The sequence below is a fragment of the Lissotriton helveticus genome, chromosome 7 (assembly GCF_964261635.1).
Source record: "Lissotriton helveticus chromosome 7, aLisHel1.1, whole genome shotgun sequence".
Classification (NCBI taxonomy): domain Eukaryota; kingdom Metazoa; phylum Chordata; class Amphibia; order Caudata; family Salamandridae; genus Lissotriton; species Lissotriton helveticus.
Genome location: NC_136068.1, coordinates 41,627,734 through 41,644,834, shown reverse-complemented (window position 1 = coordinate 41,644,834; position 17,101 = coordinate 41,627,734). Strand labels below are relative to the sequence as shown.

Here is a 17,101-nt window from a genome sequence, read left to right as displayed (position 1 = left end):
CCGCTCAAGTGTACCTGAATAAATATGCTTGGTTTGTATTCTATACTGCCTGACATATTCTTCATTTGTATGGAAGGCTGAGAGGTGGTCGCGAGTGACCCGGGTGGCCCAAATCGTGTCACTTCCTTCAGTTGGCACCCTAACAGGGACCCCATCTGGCGAGTGGCCCATCCCCTCCTGAGGACAGGTGGGGAGGTTGATGTCGCCGCACTGGGAACACACACAGCTCTTCAAGTGCCACTCAGCACTGTTAAAGCGGTCAAGCTGTTCAACTACTTGGAACACAAAGCAGAGTTGTCCCGTGCATTAAGGTGGGAGTGCAGTGGCATGGGCGCCAAGGAAATCCAGGAATCTATATATTTTTATAGAGTAGGTAAGGTAGGTTCTGCCCCCCTGCCCATCAGATCACCCTTCTGCATCCCATGTGTACTCACCCACTGCTGACCATAGCTGTCCTCCAGGTCGTTGACGGTCCTGTCGTCCCACCTCAGACGGATCCCAGGCAGGAAGGAGGGCAGGAATCCGTTCTCAGCCAGGATCACCAGGTAGGAGAAGAAACCTCCCAGCGCCTGGATCATTCCTGCAAGAGAGGAGGAGCAGTGAGGGCAGGAGGCTGGCAGAGGGGTGGTGAGCATGGGCAGGCCTTTAACAGTGAGGGTGGAAGGGCACCAGAGGGCATCAGGAGGGCTGTTAACATAGGCTGTCTATAGCAGTGCACAACAGGTGGTGGCAGTGAGGGTGGGAGGTCACCAGAGGGCGGCAGGAGGGCTGTGCAGCTAGTCCCGCCATAGCAGTGCACAACAGGTTGTGGCACCAGAGGGCAGTATGTGGGCTGTGCACTTAGGGTGTTAACAACAGTGCATGACAGGTGGATGCTGAGAGGGTGGGAGGGCACCAAAGGGCAGCAGGGGGGCAGTGCACATAGGCTGTGTATAGCAGTGCACGACTGGTTGTGGTAGTGAGGGTGGCAGGGCACTAGAGGGCAGCAGTTGGGCTGTGTGCATGGGCCAGCCCCTAATAGTGCATGACTGGTGGTGGAAGGGAAGATGGGAGGGTCACAAAGGGCCGCAGGTGTTCTGTGTATACAGTCTGTCTATTGCAGTGCACAACAGGTGGTGGCAGTGAGGGTGGGAGGGCACCAGAGGGTAGCGGATGGGCTGTGCGCATGGGCCGGCTCCTACCAGTGCATGACTGGTGTTTGAAGGGAGGGTAGGTGGGCAGCAGGTGGGCTGTGCACTTAGGGTGTTAATAATAGTGCACAGCAGGTTGATGCTGAGAGGGTGGGAGGACACCAGAGGGTAGCACGTGGGCTGCACAGGTAAGAGGAGTACAGAGTGGGGAAGGTGAGGGTGGCACATGGTGTGTGCCAAGGTTAGTTTATAGAATAAAACAACACAAGTGGTAGCAGTGAGGTTGACCAGGGTGCCAGAGAGGTGTGTGCCTACTTTAATTTAAGTAGTGTCAGCTCTTTGTCCAAACTGGGGGCTCAGATTATGCTTCTCTTTCTTTTACTTACACTCCACAGTAGCCAATCAAAACACATGAAACATCAAAAGTACATTTCCTTTGTTTTGAACCACATATTTCCACCTAATCTACAAACATCTAAAGCTTGGACACCCTGATGTTCAGGAGAGCCATGGGTACCAAGCTGCCCCAGTGGACCACTGAAAGAACAATTGATACTCAGAAAGTTTGACTTACTGAAGGAATACAGATTGAAGATTTATGCAGACAAGTGTCGATGTGCTCGAGACATGAAACGGGATTGTGTTCTTGTCATGCAGAGCCTAAAAGCAAATCTGATGCTCCATTCTATGCCAATCCATTGCAAGTTGTGACTAGTACGGAACGCATGGTGACTACTCACTGTCCTGGAAAGGCCATTATGAGGGATTCCTCACATCATTGCAAGCACCTGTCTCGGAGGCTCACCGGTGCCTGCTGTGGCTGTATCTCCTGTGTCTCCTCAGTCTCACACCACAAGATCTGGAAGAGTGGGTCAAGCGCCTCGACGACTCATTGAGGAACTATGATGTATACATGTTTTGTTTGTGTCTTTTTATTTAACAAAGGGATAGATGTAGGGGCAGATCTACAAGAAAGTGCTGCAGCGGGCACCACAAGCCCTTTAGCTGCACCACGCTGCTGCACTTTCAGAGCACAGGAATGCGACATATTTACAATAATATGTCGCATTCCTGTGCTCTCCTAACGCATATACTGCTGCCATGCGCCGGCGCAGGCACCCTTGCACCATGGTGCAAGGATGCCTGCGCCATGGGGAGATTGTTTTTGTGCAGGAAGGGGCACCTTCGTTCACAAAAACAATCAATAAAGGCTTTTTCCACTTTCAATGCGTGCTGTAGAATGCTGTAGAATGCAGCACGCATTGAAAGAGGAAAAAACGCGGAGAAATGAAAACATTTCTCCTCATTACGCCTCCCTACGCCACCTCTAGGGTGACGTAGCATTCAGACGCATCTCCAGATTTACGATGTCTCGTAAATCTGGAGATGTGTCTTGTTCCATGGGTGTTGGTTGGGAACACCCACAGCAACACCTATGGAACACCCCTTCAGCGCAAAGTGCTGCGTGTGAAGGGGGCGTATTTACAAGGAGAGGAAAAGTCACGCAGGGTGGCTTTTTCTCTCCTTGTAAATATGGAGGAGCCCCCTGCGCCACTAGTACATCACAAAAAGTGACATACTAGTGGCGCGGGGCTTGTAAATCTGCCCCGTAGTGTCTTGTGTTTTATAGAACGGGGGACCACTACGGTCCTCCCTGAACCATAACACAAGTAACCCAAGACCGGGTTTTATCCTAATTGTGGCTCCTCAGTCGGGTATAGCTTAGTTCCCGTAGCACAGTGAACACGGGACCTATGTCAGGGCATACCCTTGCCACTTCAGTGTGATGCTAGAAGTGGGATGGGTATTCCCAGTCCTGGCTCCCTTTCACCCTGTGCCGCCACAATTGAGCTATACTCACTGATACGCCTTAATAAGGGCTAAACCGGTTCTAGGATGCCTGTTTCCGGTCCGCGTTGGACCTAGCCTGGCAGTTCGGGCTGGACTGATTCCACTGGAGCAGGGTCAAGACTGATTTGCATATGGCTGGGGCCAAATTGAGGTCGTATGGTGTGCAAAATAATAATAGACTGGAATGTTTCCCGAGTAATTACCAGTGGCTGAGATTAATTGAAGCATTTCATCCATTACTTTTTTTTGTCTGTTTCACTCTGAGTGTGTACCAACATCATTTGTTCCAGAGTGTAATGCTTTATTCCACTGCGCAACATTTGGGTAATACTATAGAAAGCCTATATATTTCTTATAAATAAGGGGGCAGATTTACGAGGCACTTGCGACGCATTTGCACCGCCGCTGAGTCACTTCTGTGAAGCAGCGGCGGCGTAAAGCAAGCGCCATGCTGCAACGGATTTACAACGTGACAAATCTAGGGAGATGTATCACGCTGTAAACAGCTACGCCACACTATATTTTCGTCCGATATAATGTGGGCGTACCGTCGCAGTGTGGGCGGTCCGTCGCAGGAAAGTCTCAGAAAAGTGCCTGAGTAAAATCTACAAGATTTCACTCAGTCACTTTTCCGGTACCGCTGCGTCAAAACCTTGCGCCTGCTTGAAGCAGGTGTAAGACGAGACGCAGCATGTTGGAGGTAGGCCGGGTTGGAACAGTGCTGGAGTTGCGTCGCGCCCACGACGCGACTCTAGCACTGTGCCAACCTTACGCCGGCAGAGACGACACACATCTGCCTATCTGTGCGCCACATTATAAATGCAGCGCATCCGTGGTGGCTCCCAGGTGGTTTTCCATGTCGTACGTTTTCTGGCGCATCCCTGCTGATTTGCAGAGTTGCGCCAGACCTTGTAAATCTGCCCCTGTGTGTGCGTGTGCATGACAGGTGCCACTGCATATTGCTCGCGCAAAAAGCACTCAATTGCACTGTAGATATGTAAAGAAAAGGTACCCATTTGTCTCTCGTGTGTGTGACGTACTGCCACAATGTGAAGTTATTTTCCCTCAGTACAAAACTTTCATTGACCTATAAGCTGCCTGTGTGTGCTTCTAACACAGAAACAAGTGCAGACCCGCAGTGACGTCATCAGCGATGTCGTCATCCAAGGACATCACGTGACCTACCTATCTGACCATAGGCCATGCTGATCAGCCTCTCGTTCACCAGCTTGTCCGTCCGTGGGTTTCGCGGTTGTCTCTTCATGATGTCACTCTCGGCTGCCTCGTATGCCAGAGAGATGGCAGGGACCTGGTGTGGGAGGAAAAACAAGCACTGGCTGATCACAACCTGCCCAGAACACACCTGCAATCAGACGGCCATGTGACTGTGCGTAGGTGTCTTCGCCCCTCCCCCAGTGTTATGTATCCCAGAAGAAAAGGTGGCACAAGGGTCTTGTTAGGTCTGCTCCATCTGGGGAGTCTGCGTCGGTAACTGGAACCTGCAGCTATTAATAACCTCAGATACTAGTCTCTTTATTGATAGCTTGTCATCGATCAAACTGGGAGATATTTAACTAAAGGCCAGTCTCAGTTTAGATCAGCCCAGCATGTGTGGACAGGAATCACGGACTGGTGAAAGGGAAGAAACTGATGTGTGAGGCACCAGAGGGCAGTCCCTCGTCTCCCAGAATATGTCAGAAAGAAGCTACTAAATATGCATCACACCCCCACACACCCCTCAACATCACCCCTTCACATTACACCTCAACATCACCCATCCACACTACCCTTCCACACACCCCTACACATCACCCCTTCACACACCCCTTCACATCACACCTCAACATCACCCCTCCACACACCCCTTCACATCACTCCTTCATATCACCCCTTCACATCACACCTCAACATCACCCCTCCACACACCCCTTCACATTACGCCTCAACATCACCACTCCACACACCCCTTCACATTACACCTCAACATCACCCATCCACACTATCCTTCCACACACCCCTTCACATCACCCCTTCACACACCCCTTCACATCACACCTCAACATCACCCCTCCACACACCCCTTCACATTACACCTCAACATCACCCATCCACACTACCCTTCCACACACCCCTACACATCACCCCTTCACATCACCCCTTCACACACCCCTTCACACACCCCTTCACATCACCCCTTCACACACCCCTTCACACACCCCTTCACATCACCCCTTCACACACCCCTTCACATCACACCTCAACATCACCCATCCACACTACCCTTCCACACACCCCTACACATCACCCCTTCACACACCCCTTCACATCACCCCTTCACACACCCCTTCACATCACCCCTTCACACACCCCTTCACACACCCCTTCACATCACCCCTTCACACACCCCTTCACATCACACCTCAACATCACCCATCCACACTACCCTTCCACACACCCCTACACATCACTCCTTCACACACCCCTTCACATTACACCTCAACATCACCTCTCCACACACCCCTTCAAATTACACCTCAACATCACCCATCCACACTACCCTTCCACACACCCCTACACATCACTCCTTCACACACCCCTCCACACACCCCTTCACATTACACCTCAACATCACCTCTCCACACTATCCTTCCACACACCCCTACACATCACTCCTTCACACACCCCTCCACACACCCCTTCACATTACACCTCAACATCACCTCTCCACACACCCCTTCAAATTACACCTCAACATCACCCATCCACACTACCCTTCCACACACCCCTACACATCACTCCTTCACACACCCCTCCACACACCCCTTCACATTACACCTCAACATCACCTCTCCACACACCCCTTCAAATTACACCTCAACATCACCCATCCACACTACCCTTCCACACACCCCTACACATCACCCCTTCACACACCCCTTCACATCACACCTCAACATCACCCATCCACACTATCCTTCCACACACCCCTACACATCACTCCTTCACACACCCCTCCACACACCCCTTCACATCACATCTCAACATCACCACTCCACACACCCCTTCACATTACACCTCAACATCACCCATCCACACTATCCTTTCACACACCCCTTCACATCACCCCTTCACACACCCCTACACATTACACCTCAACATCACCTCTCCACACTATCCTTCCACACACCCATTCACATCACCCCTTCACACACCCCTTCACATCACACCTCAACATCACCCATCCACACTATCCTTCCACACACCCCTTCACATCACTCCTTCACACACCCCTCCACACACCCCTTCACATCACATCTCAACATCACCACTCCACACACCCCTTTACATTACACCTCAACATCACCCATCCACACTATCCTTCCACACACCCCTTCACATCACTCCTTCACACACCCCTTCACATCACACCTCAACATCACCCCTCCACACACCCCCACACACCCTTCAACATCACCCCTTCACATCACACCTCAACATCACCCCTCCACACACCCCTTCACATCACGCCTCAACATCACCCCTCCACACACCCCTTCACATTACGCCCCAACATCACCACTCCACACTAACCGTGGGCAATGAACTCCAGACGCATTTCATTAAAAACACGGATTTCAGGCATAAACTCCAGTCAGCTACTAAACTGCACCTACAAATGCTTTGATAAAGCAACTTTACATGCCAAAAAGCATACAACGAATTCACAAAAGTGAACTTTAAAAATGATAAATATCAGGCAATGAGAGAGGTGATGATTGTGGGGTCCTCACTAATCTAAGGGGAGGATTAAGCAGATGCCCTGAACACAAAGAGCACATCATGCTGAACGATTCAGTGGTGGTCCCATCCTCTTACGACCACCCCAGGCACAGTTATGGGCAAAAATACAACCACAGGCGAAGCATTATGGGACGAGATTAGCAGTGGGCAGTGATTATTATGTATCCAATATCAAAATAATTCTACAAAGAGCTGCAGTTCAACTAGTCGTTGCTAAGTGTCCCTCACGAGTCAAATGCAAAAGCATTGAAATTATTACATCAAGCTGCAGTTCAACTAGTTGTTGCTAGCTGTCCCTCAAGTCAAATGCTTTTGCATTTGACTCATGAGGACACCTAGTAACGACTAGTTGAACTGCAGCTGTTTGTAGAATTATTTTGATATTGGATACTATAATATTCACTGCCTACTGCTAAACTCGTCCCATAATGCTTTGCAGGGCCTTTGGGTGTGATTGTATTTTTGCCCATAACTGTGCTTGTGGTGGTCCTAAGAGGATGGGACCACCACGGAATCGTTCAGCAAGAAGTGCTCTTTGTTTTCAAGGCATCTGCTTGGTTCTCTCCCTAGGTTAGGGAGGACCCCAAAATCATCACCTCTCTCACTGCTTGCTAAATTTTCATTTTCACTTTCGTGAAATTACTATATGCTTTTTAGCATAGAAAGACAGAGATACTTATATGAGGTTTCTGTTTTATTAATTGAGAGTCCAACAGAGTGGAATTCACAGAGTTTTTGTTCAACTTTGTGGAATTCCGCGTAGTGGTATAATGCCAACTACGCCCACCCTTACTTCACACCACACCTCAACAGCACCCCTCCACACACTCCTTCACATCCCACCTCAACATCGCCCCTCCACACACCCCTTCACATCACACCTCAACATCACCCCTCCAAAAACCCTTCCAACCCAACCCCATCACATCTCCACACACCCCTTCACATCACACCTCAATATCACCCCTCCAAAAACCCTTCCATCCCACACCTCAACATCACCCCTCCACATACCCCTTCACATCACCCCTCAACATCACCCCTCAACATCACCCCTCCAAAAACCCCACACCACACCTTGACATCACCCTCCATGCTGCCCCTCCACACACCCCTTCATACCACACCTCGACATCACCCCTCCACACACCCCTTCCCATCACACCTCAACATCACCCCTCACACCCCTTCACACATCCCTTCACACACCCCTTCACACCATACCACATCACCCCTCCACACTACCCCTACACATCATCCCTCCACACCACGCCTTCCTATCACCCCTCCACATCACATCTTAACATGACCTGATCGTTCTTCCAGCTGTATCTCCATCTGAGTGTCCTCTGTATACATGGCATGATCTAGTATAGCCTTATAGCCCGCCGTAGCGGGCTATACCAGCTATTAAAGGCCCACTGAATCGTTAAAGGCCCGAGCCGAAGGCGAGGGACTTTAACGAAACAGCTGGACTTTAATAGCCGTATAGCCCTGCTACGAAGGGCTATAAGGCTATTAGAACATTCTGCCACTAGAGGGCAGCATGTTCTAACAAATTAAACAAAGGGTTCTCGAAGCTCGAGGAGCTATAAATCACCTCAAACTTCGAGAAGCCTTTGTAGAACATTGGAATGTTGCTCTGCTGGCCTTTACCGGCCCGTAGAATCAGGGAGCACTCCATTGTCTGCAATGGAGCTCCCAACATTCCAATGTTCTAATGTATATTATTATACTACATATGACATATTTTTCTTCTTTTAAGAAGTTTTGCTTTTCTTCAGTAAAATGAGGACTTTGGCTGACTTCATTTATGTGTATAATCATGTTTCTTTTCTCAGCCTAGGAACAAATTGTTCTACTAAGACTGCGACCTTAGGGACAGGAGGTAACAAAATTCGATTTTGGTAAGTTTTGATCTATTGACTTAAAGACATGGAATTGTACGAATCTCATTTTCAACACTAGTTTGTTACTGCGGATATACAGCATATCTATTTGTCTTTTTTCAATCCCCCATTTGGGTCTTGGCTATAACAGTATCAAACGGAAATACAATGATATATTAGCACTGCGTGGTGTCTGTTATTCATTTGTACTTATTGTTACAATTTACAAAGTAAACAGCCATTCAGCTTGGTATATATGCCACTTTTAATCATCCTCTTTGTGAAAATCTCTTATGTGACAGATAAAGTTCGTTCTCAATAGAACAGTCCCTATAGGAATGCATAAGCTGTTGAAATGTTTCAGCTACTATTCTAATTAAACCACAGACTTATTCAGGATCAGTGCAATCAAAGAAATACAAAAAAGTTACGTTTTAGATGTTCCATGGGAAATACGTTCAAAGATATTTTAAGTGTAACACCAAAGTAGAACAGGGCATCATCACACTAGTTTTAGAAAATACCTAATCTTTAACCAATAGACCATCGTTTTAATTACAATATAATAGTCTATATTCTCGTTGAAAGTAAAAGATCCATCACCTTACTATTCCGTGGACCATATATGAGCATTAAATGAGACTAGAATTAAGTGACTAGGCAGAGTTTTTATCCCTTATAGAGCAAGCCACCAGAGAGCATGAACCCTGGATAGTATGTACTAACCCTGGGCGTAGTTCGCGAAGTAGCGCTACGTGTAGCTACGTGGAGTGCAGTTCGCACTACGCGAGAGACGCGTAGCACTATGCGAACTGCGTAGTGCCATGTTCCCGTACATTGCACAGTGCCGGAAGCTTGTCGGCACAGTGCAATCATTGAAAACGGCCTCTTGCACAGTGCCAGCTGTCATTTACTGCCTTACTCGAGCGGCAGCTTTCTCAACACGGACTGGTAGTGTCTTATTGCGAGCAGTCGCAAGCATATGCGACCACTCGCAATGAGAAACCTGACCTCCCCGCGTTGAGAATCTCGCCGAAAGGTTTATTTTCCACGCTCGCGATCGGCAACTTGATGTCGCTGATAGCGAACGAGGAAAAAGTCTCGCCGGGATTTAATTTTGCTTGCTTTTGGTCACCAACTTGACGTTGAGGACCGCGAGCAAGCAAAAAATGACCGATGCACTACGCTACGCTACGTACGCGTGTTTGCACTGTGGTACGTGCAATTTGCGTAGTGCGAAGTAGCACAAACTTCGCAAACTACACGAGCGTAGCGTAGTGCTTAGCCCAGGGTTAGTATGTACCAACACTACCTAAACTCATATTAGGTATCTGAGTGGTGATAGGAAAGGGGAGAAAAGAGCACTTCACTTGTCTTGAGAGAGCTCGAAAAAGAAGACAGACATAACACTGGGCATTAAAACAATATTTTAGTTGACCACAAAAAAGCAGAAGGCAAACTTTCCATCTTTGTTTCACAGCAAGGATGGTCCAAGTTTCCACCAACATGACATGATGTTCACCAAAACTAAGTCTGGGTGAAAATTGTGTTTCTGCCAACGAAATTAAAAAATATATGGTATTTTTGTTCAACAATCTTTTTTTAAGTTGTGATAGAGTTTGCGGTGTGAAATGTATACCCGTGGGTGCCTGCAGTGCATGGAAGAGGTTTTTCATTTCAGGACACATTTTCTCCACCTGCCATTATTGCACACAGATCTGCAATATATCCATGTGTTCAGAGAAATGTTTGTGTAATTTTGAGGACATTTTGTGGCAAAAATTGTGTTTAGCTATTACCCGACCAAGTCTGACTGAGCTCTAGGCCTGGGCGGATAACTACGCTACGCTCGTGTAGTTTGCGAAGTTTACGCAACTTCGCACTATGCAAATTGCACGAAGCACAGTGCAAACACGCGTAGCGTAGCGTAGTGCAGCGGCCATTTTTTGCTTGCTCGCGGACTGCGAGCAAGCAAAATGACATCCCGGTGAGACTTTTTCCTCGTTCGCGATCAGCAACATCAAGTTGCTGACCGCGAGCGTGGAAAATAAGCCTCCCGGCAAGATTCTCAATGCGGGGAGGTCAGGTTTCTCATTGCGAGTGGTCGTGTAACTACCAGTCCGCGTTGAGAAAGCTGCTGCTCGAGTAAAAATCTGCTTGAGCGGCAGAAAACTACAGCTTGCATTGTGCAAGATGCCGTTTTCAATGATTGCACAGTACCGGATGCAATCATAGAAAACGGCATCTTGCACAGTGAGAACAGGGCACTACGCAGTTCGCGTAGTGCTACGCGCAGCTCGCGTAGTGCGAAGTGCACTTTGCGTAGTTACGCTTAGCGCTACTTCGCAAACTACGCCCAGGGTTACTGAGCTCCCGAGGGGACAAAGAGAGCTTACAACAAACTTCATGTTATTGAAAGGAAAGGGGGTGTACAAAGCATGAAGCGTCTCTTGTCTGTAGCTTTTTTCACTTTACCTTCATCTGGAAGCAGAACTAACCCCCAGTGCAGTAGAGACAGGAGGGGGCTGGTGTGTGCACACTTCCACCATTGGTGGATTGGTGCACACAGAGACAGGCAGATGATGCACCATGATGACCAGAAAGAAGCCCGCGCGTGCCCTGGAGACGCCCAGAGGCCCTGAACTCACCATGTCTGTGCCCAGGTCGATGCAGAGGATGGTGATGGTGCCCAGGGGCAGAGGGATGTTGGCCATGATGAAGAGCAGGAAGGGGGTGATCTCCGGTATGTTACTGGTCAGCGTGTACGCGATGGACTTCTTCAGGTTGTCGAAGATCAGACGACCTGCAGGGGACAGGAAACGGAAGCTGAACTAATGACAGGCCAGGCAGAGGAGGAGCAGGGGTCAGGGGTGCAGGCAGGGGAGGAGGAAGCAGAGATACAGGCAGAGGAAAGGAATAAGAGAAACGTGTAGGGTAGGGGAACAAGGAGAAGAGGTACAGGCAGGAGAAGAGGAGGCAGAGGTACAGGCAGGCGAAGAGGAGGTAGAGAGACAGGCAGGAGAAGAGGAGGCAGATGTACAGGCAGGAGAAGGAAGCAGAGGTACAGGCAGGAGAAGAGGAGGCAGAGGTACAGGCAGGAGAAGAGGAGGCAGAGGTACAGGCAGGAGAAGAGGAGGCAGAGGTACAGGCAGGAGAAGAGGAGGCAGTGAGACAGGCAGGAGAAGAGGAGGCAGAGGTACAGGCAGGAGAAGAGGAGGCAGAGGTACAGGCAGGAGAAGGAAGCAGAGGTACAGGCAGGAGAAGAGGAGGCAGAGGTACAGGCAGGAGAAGAGGAGGTAGAGAGACAGGCAGGAGAAGAGGAGGCAGATGTACAGGCAGGAGAAGAGGAGGCAGAGGTACAGGCAGGAGAAGAGGAGGCAGAGGTACAGGCAGGCGAAGAGGAGGTAGAGAGACAGGCAGGAGAAGAGGAGGCAGATGTACAGGCAGGAGAAGGAAGCAGAGGTACAGGCAGGAGAAGAGGAGGCAGAGGTACAGGCAGGAGAAGAGGAGGCAGAGGTACAGGCAGGAGAAGAGGAGGCAGTGAGACAGGCAGGAGAAGAGGAGGCAGAGGTACAGGCAGGAGAAGAGGAGGCAGAGGTGCAGGCAGGAGAAGGAAGCAGAGGTACAGGCAGGAGAAGAGGAGGCAGAGGTACAGGCAGGAGAAGGAAGCAGAGGTACAGGCAGGAGAAGAGGAGGCAGAGGTACAGGCAGGAGAAGGAAGCAGAGGTACAGGCAGGAGAAGGAAGCAGAGGTACAGGCAGGAGAAGAGGTGGCAGAGGTACAGGCAGGAGAAGAGGAGGCAGAGGTACAGGCAGGAGGAGGAATAAGACAAACAACTAGGGTAGGAGAACAAGGATTCAAATTTCAAAGGTACAGTCAGGAGCAGAGGAAATCGAGGTACAGGCAGGAGAAGAGGAGTCAGATTTACAGGTAAAGGAAGCGGGGCAACAAGTACAGGCAGAGGGAAATTAATCTTAGGTAGAGGGTAAAGCAGAGTACTGGGAAGAGCAGGCAATGAGAGTCAGAGGAGGAGGAATCAGAAAAAGTACATGCAGAGGAGGAGGAATCAGAAGTACAGGCAGAGGAGGAGGAATCAGAAGGACAGGCAGAGGAGGAGGAATCAGAAGTACAGGCAGAGGAGGAGGAATCAGAAGGACAGGCAGAGGGGGTGAATCAGAAGTACAGGCAGAGGAGGAGGAATCAGAAGTACAGGCAGAGGAGGAGGAATCAGAAGGACAGGCAGAGGAGGAGGAATCAGAAGTACAGGCAGAGGAGGGGACATCAGAAGTACAGGCAGAGGAGGAGGAATCAGAAGTACAGGCAGAGGAGGAGGAATCAGAAGTACAGGCAGAGGAGGAGGAATCAGAAGTACAGGCAGAGGAGGGGACATCAGAATCAGAAGGACAGGCAGAGGGGGTGAATCAGAAGTACAGGCAGTGGAGGAGGAATCAGAAGGACAGGCAGAGGAGGGGACATCAGAATCAGAAGGACAGGCAGAGGGGGTGAATCAGAAGTACAGGCAGTGGAGGAGGAATCAGAAGGACAGGCAGAGGAGGGGACATCAGAATCAGAAGGACAGGCAGAGGAGGGTGAATCAGAAGTACAGGCAGAGGAGGAGGAATCAGAAGTACAGGCAGAGGAGGAGGAATCAGAAGTACAGGCAGAGGAGGAGGAATCAGAAGCACAGACAGAGGAGGAGGAATCAGAGGTACAGGCAGAGGAGGGTGAATCAGAAGTACAGGCAGAGGAGGGTGAATCAGAAGTACAGGCAGAGGAGGAGGAATCAGAAGTACAGGCAGAGGAGGAGGAATCAGAAGTACAGGCAGAGGGGGTGAATCAGAAGTACAGGCAGAGGAGGGTGAATCAGAAGTACAGGCAGAGGGGGTGAATCAGAAGTACAGGCAGAGGAGGTGGAATCAGAAGGACAGGCAGAGGAGGGGACATCAGAATCAGAAGGACAGGCAGAGGGGGTGAATCAGAAGTACAGGCAGAGGAGGAGGAATCAGAAGGACAGGCAGAGGGGGTGGAATCAGAAGTACAGGCAGAAGAAGATTAATCATAAGTACAGGCAGAGTGTAAATATTCATAAGTACAGGATGAATCAGAAGTGCAGGCAGAGGAGGGGACATCAGAATCAGAAGGACAGGCAGAGGGGGTGAATCAGAAGTACAGGCAGAGGAGGAGGAATCAGAAGGACAGGCAGAGGGGGTGAATCATAAGTACAGGCAGAGTGTAAATATTCATAAGTACAGGATGAATCAGAAGTGCAGGCAGAGGGGGTGAATCAGAAGTACAGGCAGAGGGGGTGAATCAGAAGTACAGGCAGAGGGGGTGAATCAGAAGTACAGGCAGTGGAGGAGGAATCAGAAGTACAGGCAGTGGAGGAGGAATCAGAAGGACAGGCAGAGGAGGGGACATCAGAATCAGAAGGACAGGCAGAGGGGGTGAATCAGAAGTACAGGCAGTGGAGGAGGAATCAGAAGGACAGGCAGAGGAGGGGACATCAGAATCAGAAGGACAGGCAGAGAAGGGTGAATCAGAAGTACAGGCAGAGGAGGAGGAATCAGAAGTACAGGCAGAGGAGGGTGAATCAGAAGTACAGGCAGAGGAGGGTGAATCAGAAGTACAGGCAGAGGGGGTGAATCAGAAGTACAGGCAGAGGAGGAGGAATCAGAAGGACAGGCAGAGGAGGGTGAATCAGAAGTACAGGCAGAGGAGGGTGAATCAGAAGTACAGGCAGAGGAGGGTGAATCAGAAGTACAGGCAGAGGGGGTGAATCAGAAGTACAGGCAGAGGAGGAGGAATCAGAAGGACAGGCAGAGGAGGGGACATCAGAATCAGAAGGACAGGCAGAGGAGGGTGAATCAGAAGTACAGGCAGAGGAGGAGGAATCATAAGTGCAGGCAGAGGAGGTGGAATCATAAGTACAGGCAGAGGAAGATTAATCATAAGTACAGGCAAAGAATAACGAATCATAAGTACTGGCAGAGGCTACAGAATCATAAGTAGAGGCTGAGGCTAAAGAATCAGAAGCGCAGGCATGGATAAAGAATCGTAAGCACAGGCATGGATAAGGAATCATAAGCACAGGCAGACACATCAGCCATAATGGAGTAGAGAGAACTCTGGTGTATCGCCAAACCCGGGGACAAGGCAAGTGCACAATTCAGGTCTAAGCCTTGTTTCTGGCCACACCCCCTCGCTACCAACTTCTCCCCCCCCCCCCCGCCGGACCAGTCTCCATCTACTGAAATAAGGGTAACTACACAAAATATTGAATTCAAAATATAGAATGGACAAAATATCGAATGGGCAGGATATAGAGGTGAAAAATATCGAATTGAAGGTAAGTAATTTAATATCGATTTTTAAAGTATAGAAAGACAAAATATCGAATTTTTAATTATATCGAATTTTTTAAAGTATTTTGTATGTTAGTATATGTGTGAAAAGTGTATATTATTTTTGTAATTTATTTTAAGTAATGAATTTTATGTTATTTAATTTTTGCGTAATTTAATTCTGTAGTGCGTTGTGGGTTTGTAGGGGAATACGGTGGGAAGTAATTTAATTATATAAAATTAAATATTGATTGTTAGAAATTACTAATTGTTTTTAATTTAATTTTGCATTTTAGTTCTGCAGCGGGTTGTGGGTTTATAGGGAATAGGGTGGGAAGTAATTTAATTGTAATTAATTCGATATTTTATTTTATTTATTGGTATTCATTTTGAATTAATTGGTAATTATTTTTTGATTGCTAGTTAATTTTTATTAATTGATTAATTAATAATTATATTAATTTTATTAATTTATTTTCAGTAGTGGGTTGTGGGTTTATAGGGGAATTGGGTGGGAAGTAATTTAATTGTAATTAATTACATATTAAAATACTTTTTGTGTATTGATAATTATTTTACCGTATATTAATTATTAATTGGTATTAGTTTTTATTATTAATTAGTTTTTGTTATTGCAAATTAATTTATTGTTAATTAATTATGAATATGTAATTAATTTGAATAACTAATATTAGTTGTATTTTTAATTGATTAATTATTACATAATATAACATTGGTAATTAATTTTAATTAATTTTTTATTGGTATTAATATTTAATTTATTTTTTATTAATATATTAAATCATTAATTTCCCTACTGTTGCACTCTCTGGAGTAGGAATAGTAATTTTGACCCCTACGCTATCCAACGCTTTCCCTACTTTTGCACTCTCTGGAGTGGGAATAGTAATTTTTACCCCTACGCTATCCAACGTTTTCCCTTCTGTTGCACTCTCTGGAGTTGGAATAGTTATTTTTACCCCTACGCTATCCAATGCGTTCCCTACTGTTGCACTCTCTAGAGCGGGAATAGTAATTGTTACCCCTACGCTATCTAACGCTTTCCCTACAGTTGCACTCTCTGGAGTTAGAATAGTAATTTTTACCCCTACGCTATCCAACATATTCCCTACTGTTGCACTCTCTGGAGTTAGAATAGTAGTTTTTACCCCAACGCTATCCAACGCTTTCCCTACTGTTGCACTCTCTCGAGACGGAATAGTAATTTTTACCCCTACGCTATCCAATGCTTTCCCTACTGTTGCACTCTCTGGAGTGGGAATAGTAATTTTTACCCCTACGCTATCCAACGCTTTCCCTACTGTTGCACTCTCTGGAGTTAGAATAGTAATTTTTACTCTCCCGCTATCCAACGCTTTCCCTACTGTTGCACTCTCTGGAGTGGGAATAGTAATTGTTACCCCTACGCTATACAACGCTTACTCAACTGTTGCACTCTCTGGAGTGGGAATAGTAATTTTTACCCCTACGCTATCCAACACTTGCGCTACTGTTGCACTCTCTGGAGTGGGAATAGTAATTTTTACCCCTACGCTATCCAACGCTTTCCCTGCTGTTGCACTCTCTGGAGTAGGAATAGTAATTTGTACCCCTACGCTATCCAATGCTTTCCCTACTGTTGCACTCTCTGGAGTGGGAATAGTAATTTTTACCCCTACGCTATCCAACGCTTTCTCTACTGTTGCACTCTCTGGAGTGGGAATGGTAATTTTTACCCCTGCGCTATCCAATGCTTTCCCTACTGTTGCACTCTCTGGAGTGGGAATAGTAATTTTTACCCCTACGCTATCCAACGCTTTCCCTACTGTTGCCCTTTCTGGAGTGGGAATAGTAATTTTTACCCTCCAGCTATCCAATGTTTTCCCTACTGTTGCACTCACTGGAGTGGTAATAGTAAATTTTACCCTCCCGCTATCCTACGGTAAAAATATTGTATATTTTTTATTAATATTACGTTAATTTATATATATGTATTAAAAAATAAAATGTTGTTTTTTTATAACTTAAATTAATTTTTAAACACTTTTAAGGTAATTTAAGTATTTTTAAGTATGTTTTAGTTAATTAT

General features: G+C 47.5%; 1 protein-coding gene across 1 annotated transcript in view; it reads right to left on the bottom strand.

Annotated features, from left to right (window-relative positions):
• Window positions 1-17,101, bottom strand: part of LOC144767979 (sodium/potassium-transporting ATPase subunit alpha-3) — a 77,560-nt gene that overhangs the window by 39,296 nt on the left and 21,163 nt on the right. The window contains exons 4-6 of the mRNA XM_078651343.1: window positions 11,320-11,474; window positions 4,167-4,290; window positions 435-580 (exon numbers count right to left, since the gene is read on the bottom strand). Coding sequence (XP_078507469.1) covers window positions 435-580; window positions 4,167-4,290; window positions 11,320-11,474 — 425 coding nt within the window. The remainder of the gene's footprint in view (window positions 1-434; window positions 581-4,166; window positions 4,291-11,319; window positions 11,475-17,101) is intronic.